General features: G+C 48.7%; 1 protein-coding gene across 1 annotated transcript in view; it reads right to left on the bottom strand.

Moving 5' to 3' along the window:
* Positions 1-1,044: 1,044 nt before the first annotated feature.
* TNRC18 (trinucleotide repeat containing 18) overlaps positions 1,045-26,977 on the bottom strand; it is a 137,287-nt gene continuing 111,354 nt past the window's right edge. The window contains exons 15-25 of the mRNA XM_044678753.1: positions 24,418-24,451; positions 23,725-23,866; positions 19,733-19,850; positions 16,581-16,656; positions 15,382-15,490; positions 13,985-14,101; positions 13,235-13,399; positions 10,192-11,528; positions 7,137-7,373; positions 5,805-5,879; positions 1,045-3,300 (exon numbers count right to left, since the gene is read on the bottom strand). Coding sequence (XP_044534688.1) covers positions 3,094-3,300; positions 5,805-5,879; positions 7,137-7,373; positions 10,192-11,528; positions 13,235-13,399; positions 13,985-14,101; positions 15,382-15,490; positions 16,581-16,656; positions 19,733-19,850; positions 23,725-23,866; positions 24,418-24,451 — 2,617 coding nt within the window. The 3' untranslated portion in view covers positions 1,045-3,093. The remainder of the gene's footprint in view (positions 3,301-5,804; positions 5,880-7,136; positions 7,374-10,191; positions 11,529-13,234; positions 13,400-13,984; positions 14,102-15,381; positions 15,491-16,580; positions 16,657-19,732; positions 19,851-23,724; positions 23,867-24,417; positions 24,452-26,977) is intronic.

Raw genomic sequence — 26,977 nt, 5'->3', positions numbered from 1 at the left:
TGAGGCGACTCATCTAGCCTGTTTTCAGAGGTCCAAAGTTGGTGCCTGCCCCCAAACCAAGAATAGGCCTGGATTCCCTCCAGGCGTCCCCCTTGCATTCCCTGGGTGCAGATGAAGCCCAGGATCACCCCACAACCATCTGGGTGAGGGCGTGCAAACTCTTCCTTCCAGAAAGGTGCTACGGGCATACCTCTCTGTTCCTGAAAATGTAACATGCCTCCTACCATTGGATTGAACCCACTCCCAAGACGCACTCCAGATCCCAGAGGCAACCCCTGGGGAAGCCTACTGTAGCAAGGCTGATACCGTTTCCTGCTTTGGGGATGTGGAGCGAAGGCCTAAGCTGCCATTCTCCCCCACACTCCTGTCACAGGCTTCCTTCCTGGAGAGCAGCAATCCCAAGGCATCTCCTCAATTCCACCCCAGGCCCAACAACTCCAATCTAGGGACCCCCTTGGAACTTATTATACAAGACTGGGACTGATGTGCTATGGGGAATACCCGATCCCACAATTCTCTTTCCTTGAGGAGGAAGGCACCAGATTGGCAGTGCCCAAGGCAAGGGCCCTCTCATTTGCTCTGGACTTGGGAGCAGCTAGCCCACCCACCAGTGTCTGGATCCCCTCCCACCCACCCACTTGACAGCCCTCTCAAAAAGGCAGTCCTCACTTCCTCCTTCCACTGAGAGTGGGTGGCCCCTGGTTTTAGGGACAGATAGGCAAGCCAGAAAGTCCAGCTCCTTGGACAGCCATGATTGAGGCCAAGGCCTTGGATGAGGTCTCCCCCCGACCCAGGCTGGACATCAAGGGGCTCCGCACTGCCTTCAACGAACACTCGGTCCTCCATCCATCACCATCCCCTCCCTCTTCCCCACTAGACACAACTGGTATTACATTTTTTCCCCAGGAAAAACCAGGCCAGAAAACAGTTGGTTGGGGTTTTTTTTTTTTTCTCAGTTGAATCTTTTTTTTTCTTTTTTTATGAAAAAAGATCACACAGAATTCGCCAACAAACAAAATTGCAAAAAAAAAATTTTAAACAAACAAAAAAAAAATCCCCCCAAAACAAAACCAAAGTCTGGCTTTCCTTCCCTCGCGATTGTCTGGACAAACCCTTGTGTTTTCCTAGAAGGCGCTGGGGCAGATAAGTGCTTTCTGTTGGGCACGGGCACACGTGCTCCATCCGTTGCTTGCTTGCTCACTCTCGCTCGCTCTCAGTCTTCTCTTCTCCCTATGTCCGCACACAGTCCGTTGGGGTGAGTACAGTACACTTTAGGCCTGGGGGGGTAGGGGAGGGCAGGGTGCGGGGGTGTGCGTGGAAGTGTGGTGCGTGAGCCCAATGCTTTACAATCACAATCCAACAGGAAATAAAAAATAATATTCTAAACGTCAGACCGTGTTCACTTTATAATTTCATAACTTTTTTTCACAGTTTTAAAAAGTTTATATATATATATATTTATATATATTTATATTTATATATATAATTAAAAAGTTGAATCCATTTAAAGACGTATGATACAGGGGGGCTAGAGAGTCTTTTCGGTACATTAAAACTGTACAGGTTAAGAAACGGCATTCTCCGCCGGGCTCTTGGGGAGCCCTGATCTGGGAGAGGGACTGGGGGTACGGGGGCCAAGTGAGGGGGTGACAATTTCAGCACCATTTGTGGTTCTTCGTAGTGTGAGCGCTGCCAGGTGGGCTTGCCCCTCATCTCTTCCCTTCCCGAGGACTTGCCCCAAGTACCATCGCAGAGGAGTCCAAAATCCATCCCCAGGAGCATGAGGGAGGCATCCCCCTCAGCCATCCTGAGAGGGCGGGGGGCCTGGGGTAGGGAGCCCCATGCACCCCCTTCTGAGGGCAAGGGCGCGGGCCCCAGGCACCTCTGGCTTCGTTGTTGTCGTCGTCGTTGTGATCCCTTCGTGTCTGCGGATCATGTCGGCCTCCTGGGGCGGCGGCGGCGGTGAATTCTCCATGAGCAGAAGAAGGGCCACGGAAGCTTCATCTGCAGGGAGGGAGAGCTGTGTGGCAGGAGGCAGAGAGGCAGCTTTCAAACAGGGATGGGGGGAGCCTGCTCAGGAGCAAGCGCCCCCTGGCCAGCAGGCTGGGGAGAGGGATGCTGGTGTCCGGTTCCCCTCAGGCTCGTTCTTCTGGCCGTGCGCCTCCCAACGGCACTGCCTGGGAGCAGGGCCAGGCCGAGTCTGGGAAACAGACCTCTCCGCCCACCTGGAGAACTGGATTGGGGAGTTTCCTTGGAAAGCTTGGAAAGAGTTTGCATGCAGTTCAGATCCTAAATCGGGGCCGCGGGGGCTCCCTTAAAACCCTTCCCATCTCCCTTGCCTTCCACCGCCCGGAGAGCCTGTGTTTCGTTGAGTCGTGTTCCATCCCGAATGGCGGGGGCCGTCCCCTCCTGAGTGTCCCTTCGGGTTCCTTCTGCCACTGCCCAGACCACTGCCAAAGACGGCTCAATGGCTCCCAAAGCGCCGCCCGGCACGTCCAAGGTGCTCGCGCGGAGCCGGGCATCCCTGTCCATCTGGGGCTGCCGGGAGCGTCCGTTAGGGATGCAGGTATGTCTGGATAGATACCCTGATGGTTCTTCCGTGTCCCCAGCCAAGGGCACCTCAGGATTCTGAATGGAGGCTGGAGACACTCATGCACACACAGGCACACACACACGCACGCACTCACGCACTCATGGAGTCTCCCTCGCCATGGCAGTGATCATGAGAATCTCCCCCCTTTGTTTTTCCCAGGGGAGGTGAAGGCAGCTGGTCAGGAGCCCTTTCTATGTGGGCAGCCGGGGAGGGGGCTCGTGGGGAGAGGCTGTCCTTGGCGCTGGCATCTGCAGTCCCTTTCTCTGAGCATTTGCTGTCCCGATGGGATGCCCCCCACCCCCGACGACTCAGAGGTCAGGCAAGTGAAAGAACAATCATGTCGTCTATGTAGCGCTCGCGCTCTCGCGCTCTCTCGCAATCTCTCACTCATTCTTTCTCGCTCTCGCTCTCACTCTCACTCTCCTCTTCTGATCCCTCTGCCCAGGGCACAGAGAGATCCTGGCTGGACTGGCGAGGATCTCTCCCCCGTGCTAAGCCACTCAGCAGATGACTGGGACTCCATCTGTATTAAAAATCATGCCGGTGGTGGGCTCGTAGGTCCCGGCCAGGTAGTACAGGTCCTCACTGTCCTGGTATTTCTTGGTCTTCAGCATCTGCTCATACTGGTCCAGGCCGACGACGAGACACTTATGGGAGACGGTCTGCACGTCATTCTCGTCGACGTGGGATGACTGGTACAGGGCGCGCTGATGGGGAACGAGGGAAGAAGGATTAAAGTTTATGAAGAATCCCCCCCCTAACACTGCACCATGAGGAGAAGGAATTGAGCGAGCATTTATAGAGCACTTTAAGGTTGGAGAAGTGATTTACGTGGAGCTTACGCGTATCATCCTCACGACAACCCTGCGAAGTAGGGGTTATTATTATCCTTATTTTACAGATGAAGAAACTGAGTCTCAGAAGAGTCTGGTCAGTTGCCAGAGGGCCATAGTTGGTGCCTGAGTGAGGGGTGGAAGTCAGGTCTTCCTGGCTCCAAGTCCAGCATTCTATCCGCTTATCTGCCTCCTGATGGACAAAGCCCCTAGACATCTAAGCCAAAAGCCATCCTCATTTTTTGTGCCTCCTTTTACACAGTAAGCAGATTCCCCAATAGTAGCTCCATAAACTGAATTCTTTAAGTCAATCCTATTTCAAACCTACTGGGTTTTGGCTGGCAATTTGGAAGAAGCTTTCTAGTGAATCTTTCTATTAAGTAAAGAAATCACCTAATTTACCTCTGGTTTAAATTCAAATAGTGATGGCTTAAGGGAAGGATCAACCAATGCCACTTCTCTGAATGGAAGAACCATTTGGGAGGAGGATAATTTGTGTGTGTCATTTTTCAGTCACATCCAAATCTCCATTACCTCATTTGGGGTTTTTGTTTTTTTTTAAACCCTTAACTTCTGTCTTAGAATCAATCCTGTGTATTGGTTCCAAGGCAGAAAAGCAGTAAGGGCTGGGCATTTGGGTTAAGTGACTTGCCCAGGGTCACTAGGAAGTATCTAAGATCAGATTTTAACCTTGAACCTCCCAGTTCTAGGTCTGGCTCTCAATTCACTGAACCCCCAATTTGGGGTTTTCTTGACAAAGATACTGGAGTGGTTTGATATTTCCTTCTCCAGCACATTTGCTGGATAAGGAAACTGAGGCAAACAGAGCTAAGTGACTTGCCCAGGGTCACACAGCTAGTAATAAATATCTGAGGCCAGATTTGAACTCAGATTTTTCTGACTCTAAGCCCATCTAGCTGCCTGTAAGGTCAGTAATATTTATTAAGCACTTTTTAAAAAATTATATTTTTATTTATTTTCCCATGGTTACATGCTTCATGTCGTCTCCCTCCCTCTTCCCAGAGTTGACAAGCAATTCCACTAGGTTATATTTGTATTATCACTCAAAACATATTTTCATAGAATTCAGTTTTGTATTGATGAAGCACTTTTAAAGTTTGCAAAAACGTTAGAAATATCTCAGTTTATTCTCATAACAATCCTGGGAGGCAGGTACTGTTACTATCCCCATTTTGCAAATGAAGAAACTGAGGCAAAGAGGTTAAGTGACTTGCCCAAAGTCGTAAAGCTAACAAGCGTCTGAGATCAGATTTGAAATTCAGGTTTTCCGAAGAAGGAAGCCAGGAAAGACACGAGGTGTCCTTAACAAGATATCTGGCTCAGGAGAAGCCAACAGATGCTGTCTGAAAAGCCTGGGTCTCTCTCTATGACTGTCAGAAGACTCCGCTTTGAGGAAGTGGTGGGCAACTAAATGTTGAAAAATCCTCTCTCCAGAGAGGAAAACAGAAAACTGTTTGCAGGATGCCCTTTTAAGTTTAAACTACATTACTATCTCTTCCATCATTTTCTTTTTTTTTTAAACCCTTACCTTCTATCTTAGAATCAATACTGTGTATTGGTTCCAAGGCAGAATATCCATAAGGGTGAAGCCATCGCGGTTAAATGACTTACCCAGGGTCCCACAGTGAGGAAGTGTCTGAGGCCAGATTTGAACCCTGGACCTCCCGACTCTAGGCCTGGCTTTCTATCCACTGAGCCATCCACAGACGGCCTCTCCATCACTTTCTTGTGTCTAAAAAATCAACCACCCCTCCAGCCCTGATTTGTAGCATCTGCTGTTTTTCAAGGCACAAATGCTCCTAGAGAAAACTTTCCACTGAATCCTTTCAAGCTGGCCTGAGTTGCCCCCCCCCCCCCACCAGCTTCTAGCCCTGGCCTCTGCCGGTGTGAATCTGGGTGAATCCTTTACCCTCTGGTTTTCAGATGGGCCACTGGAGACCCAGATTCCTTTTCTATAAGATGAAGATGCTCGATTAAGATGGCTATTTAAGGTTCTTTTTATTTCTCAATCTCATGAGTCAGAGGACCTAGGTTTGAATTCAACCTCAAACACTCCTCCAGCTCTGAATTCTATTATCGGGGGCAGCTAAGGTGGCACAGGGGATAGAGCACCAGGCCTAGAGTCAGGGGGACCAAAGGTTCAAATCTGGCCTCAGATACTTCCTAGCTTTGGGACCCTGGGCAAGACACATCACCTCCTGTGGCCTATCCCTTGCCCTTCTGTCCTAGAGTGATCACTAGGATCTTTAAGGGCTTAAAAAAAATGCTATCAAGAGTCTCAAGAGGGAAGAGGGGGCTGCAGTTCCCTGTCCCTCCCACACCACCGAGCTGAGTCTCTGGCAGAGGAGAGGACCCACCTCCATGAAGTCTTTCCTCTGGCTGGAGGTCTGCAGGGCTGTAGGGATGCTCCTTCCTGACTTCTGATCCCAGCGCTGCTTCCCAGAGAGGGATGAGAGACAATCGGTGAGTGACCCTGGACAGCAGCCCTGGCCCAGCCCCAGCCCCAGGGATGCACGAGGCCAGAACAGAACTCTGCCTTGATGGTCAGAACGGATGCCCTACTGCTGAATCTTTCCTGGCCTCCTCCCAGGCTCTTTGGGGTATCTCTAGGAGTCCCAGGAAGGTCCCGAAGATGACATTATCCTTTCTGTCTAGAAGAGGCCCCATTAAAACAGCGGCGCACCGATCATGATTACCCAGAGACATGTTGGGGGGACGGGACAAAGGAAGGAAAATAGGGTCCTGGTGGACAATGTACACTAGCTGTTCTTAACCCTTTCTCTGGGTCACGAACCTCTCTGGCCATCTGGTGAGGCCTCTGGACCCCTTCTCAGAAGGCTTTCCGTGTGGGAGAAAAAACTCTCTGATCTTCTGTCTCAGAATCGGCACTATAGGAGTATTTCTTGAATACACAGCTCTTGACAATATGGGGCCAATCCTTGTTGTTTTACCCTTCCCCCCGCCCCCCAATTAAATCTTTTATCATCTTTTTTAATGTCAATTTCACTTCTTTCTTTTAAAAGAAAATCCTTTCCTTCCATCTTGGAATTGATTCTAAGTATCCTTTCCAAGGCAGAAGAGTGGTAAGGCTTGGGGAATGGGGGTGAAGTGACTTGCCCAAGAACACACAGCTAGGAAGTGTCTGAGGCCAGATTGGAACCCAGGATCTCCCATCTCTAGGTCAGGCTCTCAACCCACCGAGCCACCCAGCTGCCCCACTCAGTATTAATTCTAAGATGGAACTGGGGGATTTAAAAAAATTTATAATAATAGGCTTGAAAAACTATAAACTATTTCATTTTATCCTTACAACACAGGATTCCGAGTAGGGGTCCCCAGATGATTGATTGCCAAAGGGGCTCACAATAATAAATAATAGGTTAAGAATCCAGGGCATAAAGACTAACACTGGAGGAACAGATCGTGCAGCCATCCTGAAACCCTGGGCCTGGGCACATCGAGGGGGAGGACGGGCCCTGCTCCCTAGACTAGTATGGAAGCTCCTGCTTGGATGGGGCTCTCGCTCACTTGGGGACATTTCCTGAACCACTCCAGGGACAAAGAGAGCCAAGAGCGGCTTGAGGACGGGCCCCCGAGCGGTGGCTTCTCCCGAGGCCTCGCGCGCTCTGACCTGATCCAAGCAATGGGACTGAGTGACTCTCTCGGGGCAACGGCTCCGCAGCACCCACCTTGCCTTCGTTGAGCTTCTTGCCAGGGTTGGTCTCCTCGGGATGGTAGAACCACTTGACTCTCACCACCATGTTGTTCCCCCAGGACTCCCACATGCTCTGGATGCGGCCTATGTAGGGCAGGTTGGGCCGGCCGGCCGACAGGAAGACTGCGCAGTCGCCGATGCGGATGATCTCCTTCCCCCGGACGATGGCTTTGTAGAAGAGCTTCCTGGCCTTGCCTTTCATGCCCCGTCTCTGTGGAGAGCCCCAAATACCTCGTCACATGGATACAGGTATGCGGGAGATGGCGTCAATCCCTCAAAAAGCATTTATTAAGCGCTTCCTATCCAAAGACGAAACCCCCAATCCTGGTCCTCAAAGAATTTATGGATGGGGAGAGACCGTTCAGGGGTTCAATGCCTGCCTTATCTCTTGCTTTACAGTGGGGGTTCTCAACCTATGTTTTGTAAACATTTTTTTTTAACTAAAAAACAAATATATTTTTAAACAAACCCTTTCCTTCTCTCTAATAATGAATACTAAGTATCAATTCCATGGTCAAAGAGTAGTAGAGACTAGGCCTGTGATGGTGAACCTTTTGGAGACAGAATGCCAAGCCCCACCCAGACTGAGTACTGTGCTCCTCCCCCACAACAAATGCTAGCACCCCTCACCCCTCTTTACCCCACATAGGGGAGGAAGAGTTCCCATTGGGTTACTGAGCAGAGAGGTGGGTGAAGTAAGGAATGTCCACAGTGAGTGTAGAGAGGGGGAGGGGAGAGGGGCCAAGTGCTCTGCTCCCCTCCAGCTCTGCCCCTTGTGAGCTGCCCACCTTCCTTCCTGTGTGCTCCCATTTGTTTTTGGGTAGAGGGGTGGGGGGTGTGGAAGGGGGAGTAGAGCAGCTCTACGGGAGTCTCTGTGCCTCTGTGAACTGGGGGTGGGGGTGGTCGCATGCCCAAAGAGTGTGTTCTGTGTGCCATCTTTGGCACCTGTGCCATAGGTCTGCCATTACTGGTCTAGGCAATGGGGCGACTTGCCCAAGGTCACACAGTTAGGAAGTGTCTGAGGCCAGGTTTAAACCCAGGACCTCCTGACTCTAGGCCTGGTTCTTGATCCACTGAGCCACCTACCTGCCCCTGTAAACTTAATATATATATATATATATATTTTTTTGTATTTCAATTTTTTTCCATAGTTACATGATTCTTGTTGTCTCCCCTGCCTCTTCCCTCTCTCCTCCCAGAGTTGACAAGCAATCCTGCTGGGTTATACACCCTGTAAACTTAAATATATTTGACAAGTTTTTTTTATATATAATTTAATTTCCTTTGTTATCCTAACATTTATCTGAGATGGAGTCCATACAGCTTCATGAGACTGCCAATAGGGTTCACTACACATAAAAAGGTAAAAAAAAAAGTATCCATTATATACCCCCCAAAAAGGGGTATATAATGGGGGAAGGCCTGGGCCAAAAGCCTTAAGTTTCAGGGACAAGGCCTCTTTATGCCTCAGTTACCCCCATCAAAAGGATGGGATTCACATTCTACACTCCCAGACATACTTGGGTTGCCAGGATAAATGAGAAATTCTCTTGGGTTCTGTGGCTAAAAGAAAAGCAAAACCTGATTCTAAACACTGTTATGGTTACTTCTTATCTGTAGGATTAGGCTATGCCGTCTGACTTAGCAAAGGGAGCTCAGGCCAAGGCCTGTGGTTGGGTCAACTCCCAGAGCGCGATAAGAGTCTTGTTTCAATAGGCCAGAGCCAAATTCCCTTGGCACTATTAGCTTCTCCTAGCAAAAAAAAAAAAAAAAAAGCCAACAAGTTAGGAAGGTGGACACAAAGGTATGTATCTGGAGAGGCGAGGGAGCTCATCAGCTGGAATGAGTTGGTGATGGTGTTCAATGGAGGCCTGTGCACCTTCCACAGGAGGAGATCAAAGGAAGATGCTCTTGTAGGGACATCAAACTCTGCCTTTCATGAGAATACATGCATGGGGAGGTGAGGTAGCACAGTGGATAGAGCACTGATCTGAAGTCAGGAAAGCCTGGGTTCCAATGTGGCCTCAGACACTTCCTAGGTGGGTGATCCCAGGCAAGTCACTTAACCCCCACTGCCAAGCTCTTGTAGCTCTTCTGTTTTAGAATTGACACTAAGAGAGAAGATAAGCATTTAAAAAAAAAAAAAAGAAGAACAAGAGGGCAAAGCTAGGTGGCTTAATGGATAGAGAGCCAGGCCTGGAGATAGGAGGTCCTGGGTTAAAATTTCAGACACTTCCCAGCCAGGTGACTCTGGACAAGTCATTTCACTCCCATTTCCTAGCCCTTATTGCTCTTCTGCTTTGGAATCAATGCACAGTATTGGTTCTAGAACAGAAGGTCAGAGAAGAAGAAGAGGAGAAGGAGGAGGAGAAAGAAAAGGAGAAGAGGAAGAAGAAAAGGATGTGGAAGACGAAGAAAAGGATGAGAAAAAGGAGGAGGAGGAAGAGAAGAAAAAAGGAGGAGGAAGAGAAGGAAGAAACAGAGGAGGAGGAGGGAAAAGAGGAGGAAGAGAAGGAGGAAGAAAGGATGAGGAAAAGGAGGATGAGGAGGAGGAGGAAGAGAAGAAAAAAGGAGGAGGAAGAATAGAAGAAAAAAGAAGGAGGAGGAAGAGGAGGAAGAAACAGAGGAGGAAGAGGAGAAAGAGGAGGACGAGAAGGAAGAGGAAGAAAAGGAAAAAGAAAAGGAGGAGGAAGAAAAGGAGGATGATGATGAGAAAGAGGAAGAAAAAAAGGAGGAGGGGGAGAAGAAAGAAAAGGAAGAGGTGAAGGGGGAGAAGGAAGAAAAGGAGGAGGCGGCAGAGGAAGAGGAGGATGAGGATGAGGATAAAAAGGAGGAGGATAAGGAGGAGACCCCAAGTCAAATCCTGTCCCACTTACTAGCTCTGTGTGATGGGGAAGTGATCCTCAAACCCTGCATGTACCCCCCAGGCCTGTGTATCCTTATTACTGGTGCTGATGAGGCTGCCCTCTCTTTGCAATGACCACTGAGGTCTGGGGACAGAGATAGGGGCCAGAGTGGAGGGTCATTACCTGAGTGGGTTTGCCGAACCACTTCCACAGCTGCCTGGCCGGGAGAAAGGCGGCAATTTTGGGCCTGTTCTCCACAGAGGGCAGCCTCTGCCGCTTGGCCAGCTCCTTGGTGGTGGGCAGGTGGATCCCCTCACGCTTTTTGGGGCGGCTCTTGCTGCCCCCGGCCTGGGCCTTCTGCGCCTGAGGGGTTGGTGGCTGCTGTGGCTGCTTCTTGCCGGGCGGGTGGGAGGAGGTCCGAGATTTCCCTGCCTGCTTGGCCGACTTGGGAGGCAGGTCTGGCTGCACCGAGGAGTGGCCTGCCTGGGCCTCCTCGGCCGCCTCATCGTCTGAGCTGCAGGAGGAATCTTCATCCGTCGTGGAGGAGGAAGAGGAGGAGGAGGATGAACTGGAACTGGAAGAGGTGGAGGAAGAAGAGGAAGAAGAGGAGGAAGAGGAAGAGGAGGAGGAAGAGGAGGAGCTGCTGCTGCTGGAGGAGGAGGAGGAGGAGGAATTGGAGGAAGACATGGGGCTGGAGGCCCGGGAACTGGACGAGCTGCTGTCTTCCCCGCGGGCATCCCCTCCGTTCTTGTCTCCCTCTTCTTCCCCTTCGGTCTCCGAGCTGCTGGAGCTGCTGGAGCTGCTGCTGCTGGAGCTGGAGCTGCTGCTGCTCTCAGATTCCTCGGCCGCTTCCGCCACCCCCGGGTCTCCCTTGTCCTTCTCGGTGGCCAGCGGGTCTCCGGAGCCCTCAAACTTGCCCGTGAAACTGGGCGCCAAGGCGTCCTCTTCAGGGGCCTTCCCTCGGGCGGCCTTGGCCTTGGCCTTGGCCTCGCCGCCTCCCAGGGAAGAGTAGCTGCTCAAGCCTACCAGGTTCTTGCTCTCCCTCCGGCCGCCCAGGCCCGCGTCCTCCAACAACATCATGGCCTCCTTCGTCTTCTTGCTCTTGGGGGACGTCACCCCTTCGTGGTCCAGTTTGATGAGGAGCTCGCTCTCTGCCGGCCTCCTGGAGCCCTTGGAGGCCGGGCCGAACTCGGCCACCTCCTCAGCCCCCCTGCCCTTCTTGGCTTTCGCTCTCCCCGAGGGGCTGTCAGCGGCGCCGAAAGCCGCCAGTTCCCCGTACGCCTCCGGGGCCAACGCGGTACCGAACGTGGGGGTCTGGAAAGAGGGCGGCGCGGGGCTGTGCAACTTGGGGGGCATCCTCATTTTAGCGGCTTTGCTCCGCTTCTCCTCGGGGAGCCCCGGCGCGCTCTTCTTGGCATTCTTGGTGCCCGGCTTGCCCAGGCTGCCCGGCTTCTCCTGCGTTAAAGAGGCACCTGGAGGAGGGTCCGGCTGGGCCACCTCTTCTGGGAGACTCGCCTCTTCTAGAAAGAAAGGGGCAGAAAAGACACACGCTCAAGCCCCCAAGGGAGAAGGGCACGCATGCCAGGGGCTTCCCTCCGTGGGGATTTCCCTCCTCCCCAGGGACACAGCCGAGTGCTCGCGAGCCTACCCCAGCTGCCACCCCGGCCTACTGAGCCGCGGCTGAGATCCCCACACCAATGAGGGGCCCCCCAGCCACCTGGCAACGTGGCTCATTTAGGGACAAAGGGGGTGCTTTAAAGAGGCCTCTCCAAGAGTGCCCTTCAACTGGGGAATGGCTGAACAAATTGTGATATCTGCTAGTGATGGAATACTATTGTGTTGAAAGGAATAATGAACTGGAGGAATTCCATGTGAACTGGAAAGACCTCCAGGAATGGATGCAGAGTGAAAGGAGCAGAGCCAGAAGAACACTGTACACAGAGACCAATACACTGTGGTAAAATAGAATGTAATGGACTTCTGTATTAGCAGCAATGCAATGACCCAGAGCAAGGCTGAGGTACTTATGAGAAAGAAAAGTAGCCACCTTCAGAGGAAGAACTGTGGGAGGAGAATCACAGAAGAAAAATAACTGCTTGAACACATGGGCTGATGGGGTTATTACTGCGGATGTAGACACTAAACGATAACTCTAGCCCAACTATCAATAATATGGGAATTAGGTCTTGATCAATGATACATGTAAAACCCAGTGGAATTGTGTGTCGGCTAAAAGGGGCAGGGGGGTTTGGGGGAGAGGGAAAGAACATGAAATATGTAACTAGGGGAAAATATTAAAATTAAAATAAAATAAAATAAAAAAATAAAGAGGCCTCTCCAGCCACGACTTGCAAAGTTCTTTTCCATATAAATAACCATCAACAGGATTCCTCAACAGCCTTTCCCGGGTCAGGCATCGCTGTGGTCCTAACTCGTTCTCCCAGGAACCCACCTGAAAGCAGCATCAAGGCTGGAGAGGAAGGCAAGAGGGGTGAGGAAGGGGAGTCTGAGCCCCAGAGATGAAGGGTCAGAGAGGCATAGGGGTCTGCCATTCTAGGCCTGCCAACTGAGGGCCCAAGGAATAGGCTGCTTCCTCTGCTTTGAGGGGAAGGATGCTCCAGGCCCTCTGCACCCCCATTTACATCCAAGGCACCCTCACAAGACTCCTCGTGCCCCAGGGGAGGGGGTGACCGTAGAGGCTAACGGGGGGGGGGGCCTCCCTGCCAGCCTTTTCTCATTGAGGGGGCACAAAGGAGAAAAGGCACAACAGGACACCTACTCTTCAAGACAGCAGTGTCAAGGCCAGGCCCTGGGTGCAAAATAGATGGATTCAAATGTACTTTGGGAAGAAGGTTGTGATGTTTGGTGGCTATTCAAGACTTGAGTTTTCCTTTTGATTAAAATGCTTTAAAATGAGGGGGGCGGCTGGGTGGCTCAGTAGATGGAGAGGCAGACTTGGAGATGGGAAATCCTTGGTTTAAATCTGGCCTCAGACATTTCCTAGATATGTGACTCTGGGCAAGTCACTTTACCCCCATGGCCTAGCCTAACCTAGCAGTAAGCTCTTCTCCTTGGAACCAGTAGTCAGGATGGATTCTAAGATGAAAGGTCAGGGTTTTAAAAGGAAAAAAAGGAAAGAGGAGGACGAGAGTCAGTTTGAAGAAGGGTCGCTCTAGGGGGAAGGAAAAAGCAGGCCCGCAGCTCGTGGCTGGTGGCTCCAACGTACCACTTTTGCCCTTGGTGCTCGGTTTCCGCCCGCGGCCTTTGCCCTTGGCTCCAGACTCCTCCGACCCCAGGTTGCCGCCCTCTTTTCCTTCTCCGGCATCCTTGCTGGACTTTCGGCTGCGGCGTTTGGCACTGGGCACGAGGAGGGCAGGGGAAGGCTCTGCACCTGTGGAGACGAGCGTAGGGGAGGCTCAGGAGTGGCCGTGCCCATGGGCATCGGAGCCAGAACACAACGGGCTTGCTCTAGCCCCTGGCACTGCCATGCCTGCACGAGAGTGCGGATCCTCCCCACATTCTGGTCCTTGTCTACCTGGAACTCATCACCAGCCCAGGGTTTATGGGCATCGGTGGGGAAAAAAGGGACTTTCTAACCACTTGAAAGGTTCTGGAAATCCCCCTGGGCCGAGGTACGCCTCCCCACCCCAGGGAATCCCCAGACGACTAGCCCCTCCATCTCTCTATTTCCTATTCATGAAAGTGGACCCTCGGACGGCCTACAGCTCTGGGAATGGTTCAACAAAGGGACCACCGCAACCTTTAGGCTCCCCCGAGGGAAGAGGCATCTCCCCTGGGCAGCTGGGCTTCAGAGCAAGCCTGACTGCGGCTTCCCTGGGACTCCCTCCCTCAGGAAGCCAGCCTGAGGACACTCAGATCAACTTGGACACTGGTGTGCCTGGGGGCACCCCCCGAGAGCGGCCCAGGGTGGGGCGGGGGGCTCTATGCCAGTCCCGAAGCCTCTGCCCACACTTACACTGAATCTTGTAGTCCGGGGGCAGGAGGCGGATGTGAGACAAGGGAATCCTCCCTGTGTCCCCATCATCGAATTCTACTGTGATCAGATCACCATCTTCTTCAAGATCCAGGGCCCCTGAGAGGAGAGGTGAGGAGAGGAGAGGAGAGGCAGTGAGTGGAGGCAGAGGGCCACCCCGCCCCCTTTAAACTCTTACCTTCTGTCTTGGAATCAACACTAAGTATCAGTTCCAAGGCAGAAGAGCGGGAAGGGCTAGTGACTTGCTGATCTTACTGTAAGGAAGTTAAGGACAGATTTGAACCCAGGACTTCCTGTCTTTAGGCCTGGCTCTCAATCCCTTGAGCCACCTAGCTGCCCCCTTAAATTAAGTCTTTTTTTTTTCTTTTTTAAAAAGCCCTTCCCTTTTGTCTTAGAATCAATACTGTGTATTGGTTTTAAAGCAGAAGAGGGGTAAGAACTAGGCTTTTGGGGTGGAATGACTTCCTTAGGGTCACACAGCAAGGAAGTATCTGAGGCCAGATTTGAACCCAGTATCTCTCGTCTCCAGGCCTGGCTCTCTCCATCCACTGAGCCACCCAGCTGCCCCCTTGAATTAAATCTTAAAAAAAAAAAAAAAAAAAAAAAAAAAAAAAAATTCAACCCTGACTTTCTGCCTTACAATCAATACTATGTATTGGTTCCAAGGCAGAAGAGCAGTGAAGGCTAGGCAATGGGAGTTAAATGACTTGCCCAGGGAAGTGTCTGAGACCAAATTTGAACCCATGGAGCATCTTTAATTTTTTTTTTTAAACCCATACCTTATGTCTTGGAATCAATTCTGAGTATTGGTTCCAAGGCAGAAAAGGAATAAGGACTAGGCAATGGTTGCCCAAATTCTACTAAACGTTTTATTTTGTTTTTTGAAACTCTTACCTTCTGTCTCAGAATTGATACAAGTATTGGTCCCAAGGCAGAAATGTGGTAAAGGCTTGGTAATGGGATCTAAGTGACTCGCCCAGGGTCTCAAGCTAGGAAGTGTGAGGCCAGATTTGAACCCAGGACCTCCCATCTCTAGACCTGACCTTCTATCCACTGAGCTACCCAGCTGCCCCCTTAAATGAAGCCCTGAAGGAAGCCAGGGAAGCAAGGAGGTGGATGTGAGGACCGTCATTAGGAAAGACCTCAATCAGGAGTTTAAAACTTTTCCTCACATTTAAACAATTTACTCGCAGGGTCATCTTTCACATCTGTGAATTTAGGTTTTATTTTGGGGATTTGGGCTATGCATGAAAATGCTCTTACAACAATGACCAAAGGACGGGGGCTTTGCATGACAAATTAAAAAAAAAAAATGAAAAAAAAATGTACTGAGAAAACTGGTAGGAGGAGTTGGGGGAGGCACGTCGGGAACGCCTTACCTCGGACCACGGTGCCAGGGTAGAGGCAGCGGTACTGCTGGCTCCAATAAGCAGCGATCCTGGTTCCCTCGGGCAAGAATCGGATGGAAGGCGGCTTCACATCTATGATCTGTGGGAGGGGCGACAGGGGAAAGGCGTTGGGCCTGGGGCTCCCCTCCTCACCAGCCCTTATCCCCTGGCTCCTAGCCCAGACCCAGACTCTTTGGAGAGTCATCATTCGGCGTTAGCGGCTGTTCCCATTGTGCTGATGGGGGAAAAGGAACCGACAGGCCAAGAAAGTCACCTAGGAGGTTGGGTGTCCAAAATCAATCTTCTTCCAAGGGAATAGGGAGAGGAAAAGCCTGTCAGTTTTTTTTTCTGTATTTCTCCTTAATTTGAGGTACCACTCCCCTACTCCCTTGCAAATCAGATTTTTGGAGGGTAGGTACATTGACAAGTTTTGCTGTTTTTCCCCACCTCTTCTTCTACTTTAATTATTTATTCATTTTTGTGTTCATTTTATTTTTTATACCCTTATATAATATTTATATATCTATAATATATGTAATTCATTATATATGTCCTATATGTGATATATTCTATAATAATATATTCTATATTGAAATAATTAGTTGCAAGAACTCCTACTTGCCTCTTTCCTTATTATATTATATTTACATATATTTATTTTTTAAATCTTTACCTTCTGTCTTAGAATCAATACTGTGTATGGGTTCCAAGGCAGAAGAGTAGTCAGGTCTAGGCCATAGGGGTTAGGTGACTTGCCCAGGGCCACCCAGCTAGGAAGTGTCTGAGGCCAGATTTGAACCTAGGACCTCGTCTCCAGGCTCTCCATCCACTGAGCCACCCAGCTGCCCCCTCTTCTTCTACTTTTAAAGAAAATTCTTGTTATATGGAATGGCTCTCTGGGAGGGGGAAAGGAGAGAGATATGGAGGAAACAGAGGGGACATAAAAACAAAAGATATCAATAAAAACCTTTTTTTTGGGGAAAAAAAAAAAACTTGGGTTCTAGGGAGAGATGAGGTCTTTCCTCTAACTCAGCACTTATTCCAAAGGATCAGGGAGACAAAAAGCCTTAAATCTCTCTATTTCTCCTTGAAACTGGAATCTCAAAGAATGATTCTATTTTCCCTCCTAGAGTTTGGTCCTCTTCTACCCCAAGTCCTCCAATCCAAAAGAAAAGCTCGTGTTTACGTACCGCTTCCTGCAGGAGCTGCTCCAGACAATAGATGTGAGGTCGGTTGCCCCTCTCTCCTTCTACCACCACCCGGTATCTAAAACACCAGAGCAGTGCAAATGTGAAGCCAGTGGTGGTGGACGCTTGGGAACCTGACTACCATCCTTCTGGAGAGCTTCCTTCACTGCCTTCCTCTTCCTTCCCTGGCCTGCCAGAGCCACGCTCTCTCTCTCCATAACACGCTTTCCTTCTCCTCTAGCTTCTTTCTATGGACCCTGGTGAATGTTTCTATTAATTGGTTCTTTCTCTGGAGGGGGACACACACGAGCCATTCTTCAAACAATATTTCTGTCGCTGTGTAGAATGTTTTCTTTGTTCTGCTCATTTCACTTTTCACATAGATCTTTCAATTTTTTAAGACAAATTCTGACCTTCTGTCTTAGAATCAATACTGTGCATTGGTTCTAAGGCAGAAGAATGGTAAGGGTAGGCAATGGGGGTTAAGTGACTTGCCCAGGGTCACCCAGCTAGGAAGTGTCTAAAGCCAAATCTGAACCCAGGACTTGGCTCTCCTATCCACTGAGCCACCTAGCTGCCCCTGATCTTTCCACTTTTAAAAATTAATATATAAAACCCAGTGTAATTGTGTGTCGGCTAAAGGAGGTTGGGGGGGAAGGGTTGGGGGAGAGGGAAAGAACATATTCAAAATAAAAATTTTAAAAAAATTAATATGCATTTCTTATGGCCCAGTAGTATTCTATCACAATCATATGTCACAATTTGGTTAGCCATTACCCAACTGATGGGCATCCCTTCAATTTCCAGTCCTTTGCCACCACAAAAAGAGCTGCTATAAATATTTTAGAACATATAGATTCTTCTCCTTTTTCCCTTATCACATCTTGGGAAACAGACCTCATAGTGGTCCTGCTGGGTCAAAGGGGATACACATTTTATAACTCTTTGGGCCTCATTCCAGATTGCTCTCCAAAATGGTAGATCAATTCACAGTGCTACCAAGAGAGACTATTAAAGGAAGGGTCCTTCCTCTCTGATTGCTGATGGAGTGGATGATGATGTAGGGAGATGCATTAATGAAGTCTTCTCCCTCTTCCACGCCCCATTCCCCCGTCTCCTAGGACTGCTCCCTGGGCCATTATCTTGGGTCTTGCACCAAGTAGGTCTGCTAACTGTACTTGGGAGAGGATCAAAGCGAGAGAAGAACCTCCAAGAAGGCCTTTAAAAACAGAGAGAGACACGTAATTTAACTGTCTGTTGAAATTTGCTCCAAAAAATGCATCTCCCTCCCTTCTTTGGAAAAGTGGGGGAGCGTGGTAAGGAATATCAATCAGGGGCCAGGCTGCCTACTGGGTATGGTGCTTGGTTTTCTGATTGGCTTTCTTGCTCCCTTTTTAAATTCTTTGGCTCTCCTTAGGGATATCTTTGGAAATGAAGGTAATATGAAAACGAAAGGGAAGATTTCAGAGAATCCTGGGAAGAGTTGTATGAAGAACTGATGTAGAGTGAAGTGAGCAGAATCAGGAGAAATCTCTTTCTTGCTTTTTACAATAACATTATATGCCATCATTATAAAAACAAAAATCTTTGCAAGGCTTAAGATCTTTGATGAATACTGGGGTAGTCATGATTTCAGAGGACCCAGGCTATCTACGTCCTGAGAGAGAAGGAATGGACTCAGGGGGGCAGAAGAAGATATGTTTTTGGACGTGGCCAATGTGGGAATTTGTTTTGCTTGTTTGTGTCTATTTGTCCCACAAGTTCCTGCCCCTATCTCCTCTGGGGAAGGGAGGGAATAGAGATTAAGCTTCTGTTATTAGAAAAAAATCAATATTAAAAAAGTAAAAAGAAATAATCAAATTCTAAATAATTAAAATAAAGTGGTTTGAGCTTAGCAGCTGTGCTTAGTTCTTAAAAATTGTGGAAGGACCTGGATTCCTCAGAGCCTCCTCTCTGTGACTTGGCCCCAGCCACCCCTTAGCACTTCTAATGACAGTGACCCCTGGGGGTACCATTTGCCAACATAGAATGAGTGTGTTTTGATGGCGAGGACTAGGGATAAAGATGAGAGGGAACACGCCGGAGCTGGCTCACTCTGGATGGTAAAATTTTCAGTGTGAGCATTTAACTCCTTGGAAAACCATAAAATGCTACCAATCAGGGCTTGGCCCTTTTGCTGATTGTCTAGACTTCTGAAAACGATGGGGAAAATATTAATCATGACAAAAGCTAACATCTATATAGCACTTGCTACGTGCCAGGCCCTGGGCTGTGATTTTATAATTACTATCTCACTGTCCTCACAACAACCCTGCAAGGTAGATGCTGTTATTATCCCCCTTTCAAAGAGGAGGAAAACGAGAGAGAGGTTAAGGGACTTGCCCAGGGCCATGAAGCCTGTCTAGGTCAGAGAAGGGATTTGAAACGCATCCTTCTTGGCTCCTGGGTCGTCCCTCCACTGCACTGTCCCATCCCACTTCTCTCTGTGCACACTACCGCCGTAACAAGGGCTTTCTGCATTCGGCTGCTGTGGGCCCTTGGTCACTAAGTCACTCAGGGCCTCCTACGTCTAAATGAAGTCATGATCATCTAGATCCTGGGATCCAGGAACTGGCTTTTAAGAAATACTTTTTTTTAAGAAGTTGGGTTTTTTTAAAAGAATTTTTAAGAAAATTACATTCCATAATAATGGATTTCCTTTTGAATCCTATGCATTTAAAAACACAATTCTGAGAAGGTGTCCACAGGCTTCACCGGCCTGGTCTAGAGTCCTGAGCTGTATGAGAAGGCTGCTTTCCTCAGACTTTTGGAAAATATGAAAAGCCCCCACCAGAAGGGCCTAACTAGCAGCTGATGCATTCTTTTCCTTTTTTTTTTAAAACCCTTATTTTCCATTTTAGTCTTGGTTTCAAGGCAAAAGAGCGGTAAGGGCCAGGCCATGGGGGAGAGGTGACTTGCCCAGGGTCACCCCGCTAGGAAGTGTCTGAGGCCAGATTGGAACCCTCTCTGGGCCTGGCTCTCCTCTCTCCCCTCCCGATGCATCTTCTGACTCGTGCCTCCGTTCTCCCTATGTTCCTGGGACTCTGTCTGGCTCTAGGACGGTGACAAAGAGGGATGACGCAGTGTGACCGAGGACGGCCCTTCGGAGGACTCACATGTCCGGCGAGTGGACCGTCTTCACGTGCCCAGCATACAAGAGCTTGTCGTCCATGGGGATGAGGACCCTCAGTCCGTCCTTGAGCTCATCCTTGTCGATGATGCAGGATCGGGGGGCTGTGGGGCAGAGACAGCAGGAATGAGGCCCTGCTCCCCGGGACCCAGGGAAGGATCCTGGGTGGCACGCCGAGAGCCTCCGTGGGGAGCCTCTCCCTCGCCTTCCCGCACCCCAGAAGGGTGAGCCCCCCGAGCTCGCGTGTGTAGCCGGGCCCGCAGAGCCGCTGGGTGGGCCGCCATGCCCGCTGCCCCTCTCCTGCTCTCAGTCCCGCCTGGTCTGTCCCCACAGCCCCTTCGCCGTGACCCGTTCTGCCAGGAAGGGCGAGGGGCAAGCCTAGGGGGCTCTGTGAATCCGGGGGCCTCCGGGACGAGGAGGGAACGCCTCGCACCCATCCGGGCCAGCACCTTCCACCGACATCCCAAGGAGGCACTCCCACCGACGTAGCTGGGCCCTCTCTTTGCCATTCATCCCCTCCCCGTGGCCCGGGCAGGCGGCAACCACTGAGGAAGCCTCTCCTGCGCGCCAGGAATGGCATCGAGTGCCGGGGAGAGAAGGACGGGCACAGGAGAGGCCTTGCTCCCAAGGATGGCCGGCCCGCTCGGGGCCACGTATAACATGCTGGCTAGTGAACAGGAGGCCATCAGAGGGAAGGGGCTGCACGAAGGATGATCAGAGAAGGCTTCTGGGGGGAGGAGGCAAAGAAGCCGGGAGATAGAGGTAAGGAGGGAGGCCATTCCGGGCATCGGGGAGGCCGTGTGAAATGCCCAGACTTAGGAAACGGAGTGTCCGGATCACGGCACAGCCCTGAGGTCAGTGTCCCAGGATCACGGAGAGCTTGGGATGGAAGGTGCAGGCGGTGGGCCAGGTTAGGAAGAGCCTTGAATGCCAGAGGACTGTGTGTTTGATCCTGGAGAAAAGGGGGTGTAGTGAATGGGAGGCGAGGGCACCAGACCTAGCCTTTGGGATGATCATTTTGGCAGGGGAGTGCAGGATGGACCAGGAGGTGGCTGGGTAAACTAACGCCAAAGTCCTGGCATGAAGTGAGCAAGGCCTAGAGCAGTGAGAGGATAGGTGATTTATCCAAGGTCACACAGCCAGTTTATGTTAGGCCACCACTATGCTACCCTTTTTTTTAATACCCTTGCTGCTTAGGCAAGAGACAATTGGTATCTACAAATAATCCAGTAAATCATAACCAAAAGTTCTCATCTGTTTATGTCAGTCTCTATTGAGTATCTAATGGGAGTATCATTTCCTTTTTCTTCTCTCTCTTATTTTTTATTAGGAAGGAAGGGAGGAAGGGAAAAAAGGAGGGAAGGACAGAAGTAAGGGAAGAAGGGAGAGAGAGAGAGGAAGGACTGAAGGAAGGGAGGGAGGGAGAAAGGGAAAGAGGAAGGAAGGAAGGAAGGAAGGAAGGAAGGAAGGAAGGAGGGAGGGAAGGAAGGAAGGAAGGAAGGAAGGAAGGAAGGAAGGGTTAGAAAGGGGAAAGGAGGGAGGGAGGGAGGGAGGAAAAAGACACAGAATTGGTATAGTTCATTCGCTCGACTTAGCTGCAACCAGTATGTGGTTGATCCAGGCTCATGCTTTTGTTGGTTTTTTTAAGCATTTCTACCCAAAGACAGGGAAGAAAATTCAAAGGAGGTCCAGAGTGACACCTCATTACTAGTTTGGAAAGGAACCCAAATGTGCTGGCTTCACTTAGAGCTTGTGTGTCTCAATAATGGATTTTAGTGGTCTATGCCCTTCTCATTATTCATTTCCTTAGTTATTCTTTTTTTTTTTTTAAATTAAACCCTTACCTTCTGTCTTGGAGTCAATACTGTGTATTGGCTCCAAAGCAGAAGAGAGATAAGGGTAGGCAATGGGGGTCAAGTGACTTGCCCAGGGTCACACAGCTGGGAAATGTCTGAGGTCAGATTTGAACCTAGAACCTCCCATCTCTAGGCCTGACTCTCAATCCACTGAACTACCCTTCAGTTCAGGAGGTTCAGTCTAAGGCAGTGGTTTCCATTTAGTGGTTCCCAAACCTATTGGAGGTTTGAGATGATGGTCCAAATGGTTTGCACTGAACATTTTTTAATAGTGCCTTAAGTATTAAATAATTGCCCAATTAAGTTACTTTGTCTAAAAACAACCACCCAAACCAGAGTTCACAACACTTTTCTAAAACTGTTGTTGAAAAGGATTCATGGGACAAAAAACATTGAGAACCACTGGCCTAAGAGAAATGATTGCTAGCATTAAGTAGGAAACAGAATTTGGGAAAGAGACATCATCTCCCACACAGGATGCTCAATCAACTTGGCAAATTCTTCTCCAATTTATCCAGTAATTCCAAAGATCGAATGGTCACACACCTTGGGGCATAAAGACCTAAGCCTTCAGATGGCCTTTCCCACATTCCTCCAGTTGCCTCCCTTTGCTTTCTCTCCTTGCTTCCCACAACTCTTTCTATCATTTCTTCTTCATCTAACTCACTTTTATCATCCTTAATCCTTCTCCTCTGACAATGCTCTAGGCCTCCCAGGAGTGCCAGTCACTGTTGCTTAGCCCAGTTTCCATCCTTTTTTACTAATACCTGTAAAACTTGAAAATGATGAGTCTAATGATTTTACTAATACCTGCAAACTTGAATCTGTAAACAGGAGTGTCTCTAGGCTTTGCCAAATGCTAGGTCACCCCATGGGTATGCAATATCATTGGTCCTTCCAAGGAAATGGAGCAGAGTTGCCACATTCCCTAGGCCCTCCTAGGAATGGGATTTACAATATCCTATGCCCCTACCCCATTCGGCACCTCTCTGTCTCTCTCTCTGCAATGCTACCCCAAACCAACATCTTCAGCTCTATCTGGATCTACACCTACCCAAACATACAGCCAACAACATATATATTTCTATATGCGTGTATTTCTAAATACACACCTAAATCTACCTGTATAAATATATTTTTGCCTAAATTAACTTCTACCACAGACTTACTACTATATACATGCCTCAATATTTGAAGGAGTTGTGACTTCATCAGTGTGGGGACTCGTCTCTTGCCACGCAGATCCCAAGCCCCCTAGAGCTTAGTGAGGTCTTTGAAAGTCTCTTTGGCTGAGAAATGGGTGCCCTTCCAGCCAACCTGGTGAGAGGTCTCTCCAAACTTAGCCAGGCTGGTCCTTGAACAACAGACTTCGCTATATAACGAACAGAAGGTATAGGCTAGAGCCGGTGGTGAAGGTTTCCCAAAGGATAAATGTGTGCATGAGAACGAGGACTCTGGGCATGGGGATGAGGTTTTGGATGCCTCTCCTAAGCGCCTGGACACAACTCCCTTTGGCAAGATGAATTCCAGCACTGGGCAGACACTCAAATACCTTCCAGTTTGGTAGGACCCAAGACCACGGCTTTAGTTGGAATGCGCCTTAGAGACCGTCAAGTCTAAAAACATCTTTTTACATGAGGACATTAAAGCCAAGAGAGGTGAAGTAATTTGTTCATGTCCAAGGGAGGATTTGAACCCAGATTTTCTTGACTCTAAGGCCAGTGCCTTACTCATTGCACCAAGCCTACAAAAACTGAGCTACCCAACACACCACAATAAAATGTAGCAGTATACTGTATGGAATATGTAATATATAGGAAATATGTGTGTGTTCTTGTTTACAGCTATATTTGTATTTATTTACATCTAAATCTATATTTGTAGCTTTATAGAAATCTTTCTTCTCTCTGTCACAGTCACCAGGATATTCCTCTTTTCCCTCTTTTGCTCCATTCTGATCAAAACTTCACAAAGGGGATTGGAAAGGCCAGAGTAACACACCAAGGATATTTCTGACAATGCGCTGGTGTTGGGAGGGAGGGAGCCGCCCCTGCGGATGGTACTGGGGATTGGGAAGACGTTGCCCTGTTGCCTCCTGGCCCCAGATCCTCTTTTCTCTCACCTGGAGTCAGCGGTCGTTCTACCAACATGCTCAGGGGCAAGTTCTCATCCTCAGAGAAGCTGCTGTCTTGATTGGGTTCAAAATCCTCTTCAGCAGCCATGCTCTCCATCAGCTTGCTCACAGCTCCTCCCTTCCCTCGGTTCTGGAGTTGTCAGAAACACACAAGATGGTTAACCTCTTGAAAACAGAGATTATGTCCACCATAACTCACTGATGACAAATATCAGGATACCCTGTATATCTACTAAGTGTGTAGCCTTTGAAATTTTCACTGGCTGGACAAACTTTCCAAAAATGATTCATTGTTTCAGCTAAGGGACTGAATATATTACTGAGTTATTATAATGTCAGTTTTCTTTTTTCTTCACTTGTCCCATTAGAGGTAGAGGAGTACTCAAACAGACAACAGGAACACCCCCTTTACTGTACCAAGATGGCCCTGGCCAGACCTAGACACTCTGTAAGATGCTTAGAAATGGGGAAGAACTCAAACACACAACAAGAACACCACTTTACTGTACCTCCCCTCCCCCAGCCCTAGATCCTCTGGAAGATGCTTAGAGATGGGGACAAACTCAAACAGACAACAAGAATACCACTTTATTGTACCAAGATGGCCCTGGTCAGCCCTAGACACTCTGGAAGATGCATAAAGATGGGGAAGAACTCAAGACAACCAAAACACCACTTTACTGTACCCAAGATGGCCTTGGCCAGCCCCAATACTCTGGAAAATGCAAACATTATAGAATAGTAGAAAAATCAGATGTTGAAAAAACTGGAAAACAGTCTGGCAGAAACTAGGTACAGACTAACATCTCACACCATATACCAAGATAAGCTCCAAATGGGAACATGATTTTGACATCAAGAGTGATATCATAAACAGTAGGAAGAACACTGAGCAGAGTCAGGAGACCTGAACTCTAATAAGAGTCATGAATCTCTTGTGACTAGCTGTTTGATCTTGGACAAGTCATCTCACTTTTTGGGGGGTTTATTTTATATATAAAATATTATTGCTCTCTTTCCCCTGTATCCCTCCTCTCCTATCCAGGAACCATTTCTTATAATTTAACCTAATGTTTCTAGGCTTCAGTTTCTTCTTCTATGGAATGGGAATAAGTCATCAGGCTATTGTGAGATACAAATGAACAAAGAGATAAATGACTAAAGGAGATAAAGTCATCCGGTCAGTATTTCTTGAAGCACAACTAGTGGCTATAGGATTCCATTTTGCAACCCCCACTCCTTATCTCAGAAATTAGCACTATTAGATGCTAAATAAATATTTGTCCCTATCATTAGGATGTGCGCCCCAGGGATGAAAGATGGGCTACCATGATTTTCCAAAGAGATCTAAAGAATAGAACTCATGGTAGTTGATCCTGGGTAAAGCTAGAATGCCACAAAGAACAAGAAGGCATTTATCCCATATCCTGCATAACATTCTAAACATCTGTATGGAGAAGGGATCATTGGTGATTTGCCATTCTTGAAAATGACTGAGTGGGGGCATCTGGGTGGCTCAGTGGATTGAGAGCCAGGCTTAAAGATGGGAGATCCTGTGTTCAAATCTGGCTTCAGACACTTCCTAGCTGTGTGACCCTGGGCAAGTCACTTAACCCCCATTTTCTACCCCTTTACTGCTCTTCTGCCTTTGAACCAATACATAGTTTTGATTCTAAGACAGAAAGTAATGGTTTAAAAACAATGACCGAGTGACAAAGCATTATGGGGACTGGCCTAGCCAACACTGAAGATTATTGCAACCTGGTTGCTGGTCTGGCATGGTTCACCTCTTGGTTCTAGGAATTTGTTCCTGGTCAAATTAGAGGCCTAGAAAAGCTGTCATCCATTCTAGTCTACACTTTTATCCCCAAAGATGACCTACAGAATGCTATCAGTAAAGGGGAGTGGTTTAGGGAGGGAGTTTTGGGAGAAGCTAGTCTAAGAATGCTAAAAATGATAGAATATTTTTTTAAACCCTCACCTTCCATCTTAGAATCATTACTATATATTGGTTCCAAGGTAGAAGAGAAGTAAGGGCTAAGCCATGGGGGTTAAGTGACTTGTCCAGAGTCACACATCTGGGAAGTGTCTGAGGTCACATTTAAAAAATCATAGAATTTTAAAGCTGTAAAATGAAGTAAGCAGAACCAGGAAAACTATATGCATAATGGCTTTGTTGTCCTTTGTTGTTCAGTTGTTTCGGCTATGTCCAACTCTTTATGATGTTCTTTTCCCCCTAGCCCTTCTCCCAATTCAGCCAGATTTGCCTTTATAAATGTTTCTCCCTAAGCTTTTACCCGGTCTCTTCCCCTTCACCTTAATGCTTTCCCTTTCTACCTGGGTAAGTTTGGAGATGATCCCCAGGGTTGAATATGGCAGGCTGTCCTGTTTTGTTTCCTTCCTTGTTTCCTTCCTTCCTTCCTTCCTTCCTTCCTTCCTTCCTTCCTTCCTTCCTTCCTTCCTTCCATCTCTCCCTTCTCTTCTCCCCCACCGCCTCCATAAAGACTAGGCAATTGGGATTAAGTGACTTGCCCAGAGTCACACAGCTACTAAGTGTCTGAGGACAGACATTTGGGGGGGGGGGGGAGCGGGGGTTTGACTAAGATACTAGAATGGTTTGCCATCTCTTTCTCCAGCCCATTTTACATATGAGGAAACTGAGGCCAACAGGGCTGTGACTTGCCTAGGATCATATTGTTAAGTGTCTGAGGCTGGATTTGAACTAGGGAAGATGAGTCTTTTTGACTCCAGGCCTGGCACTCTCTCCACTGAAGGCTACCAAACAATGATTTATAGTCATGTAAATGGAAAGAACAGCAATGAAACAAATTGAATGAAATAAAATGACAATGACCAAAGCTGGTCCCCAGAGAAGACAAAGGAGAAGGTCCTTCACCCTCATTTCATATTCTTTTTCTAAAACCCTTACCTTCTGTCTTAGTTCCAACTCTAAGGCAGAAAAGCAGTGAGGGGGTGCAGCTGATGAGTAGCTCAGTGGTTTGAGAGCCAGGCCTAGAGACGGGAGGTCCTAGGTTCAAATCTGGCCTCAGACACTTCCCAGCTGTGTGACCCTGGGCAAGTCACTTGACCCCCATTGCCTAGCCCTTACCACTCTTTATTGACTCCAAGACAGAAGGTGAGAGGAAAGAAAGAAAGAAAAGAAAGAAAAGAAAGGAAAGAAAAGAAAGGAAAGAAAAGAAAGGAAAAAGAAAGAAAGAAAGAAAGAAAGAAAGAAAGAAAG

Source organism: Gracilinanus agilis, chromosome 1, assembly GCF_016433145.1.
Source record: "Gracilinanus agilis isolate LMUSP501 chromosome 1, AgileGrace, whole genome shotgun sequence".
In the NCBI taxonomy this organism is placed as follows: Eukaryota; Metazoa; Chordata; class Mammalia; order Didelphimorphia; family Didelphidae; genus Gracilinanus; species Gracilinanus agilis.
This window is presented reverse-complemented; position numbering and strand designations above follow the sequence as displayed.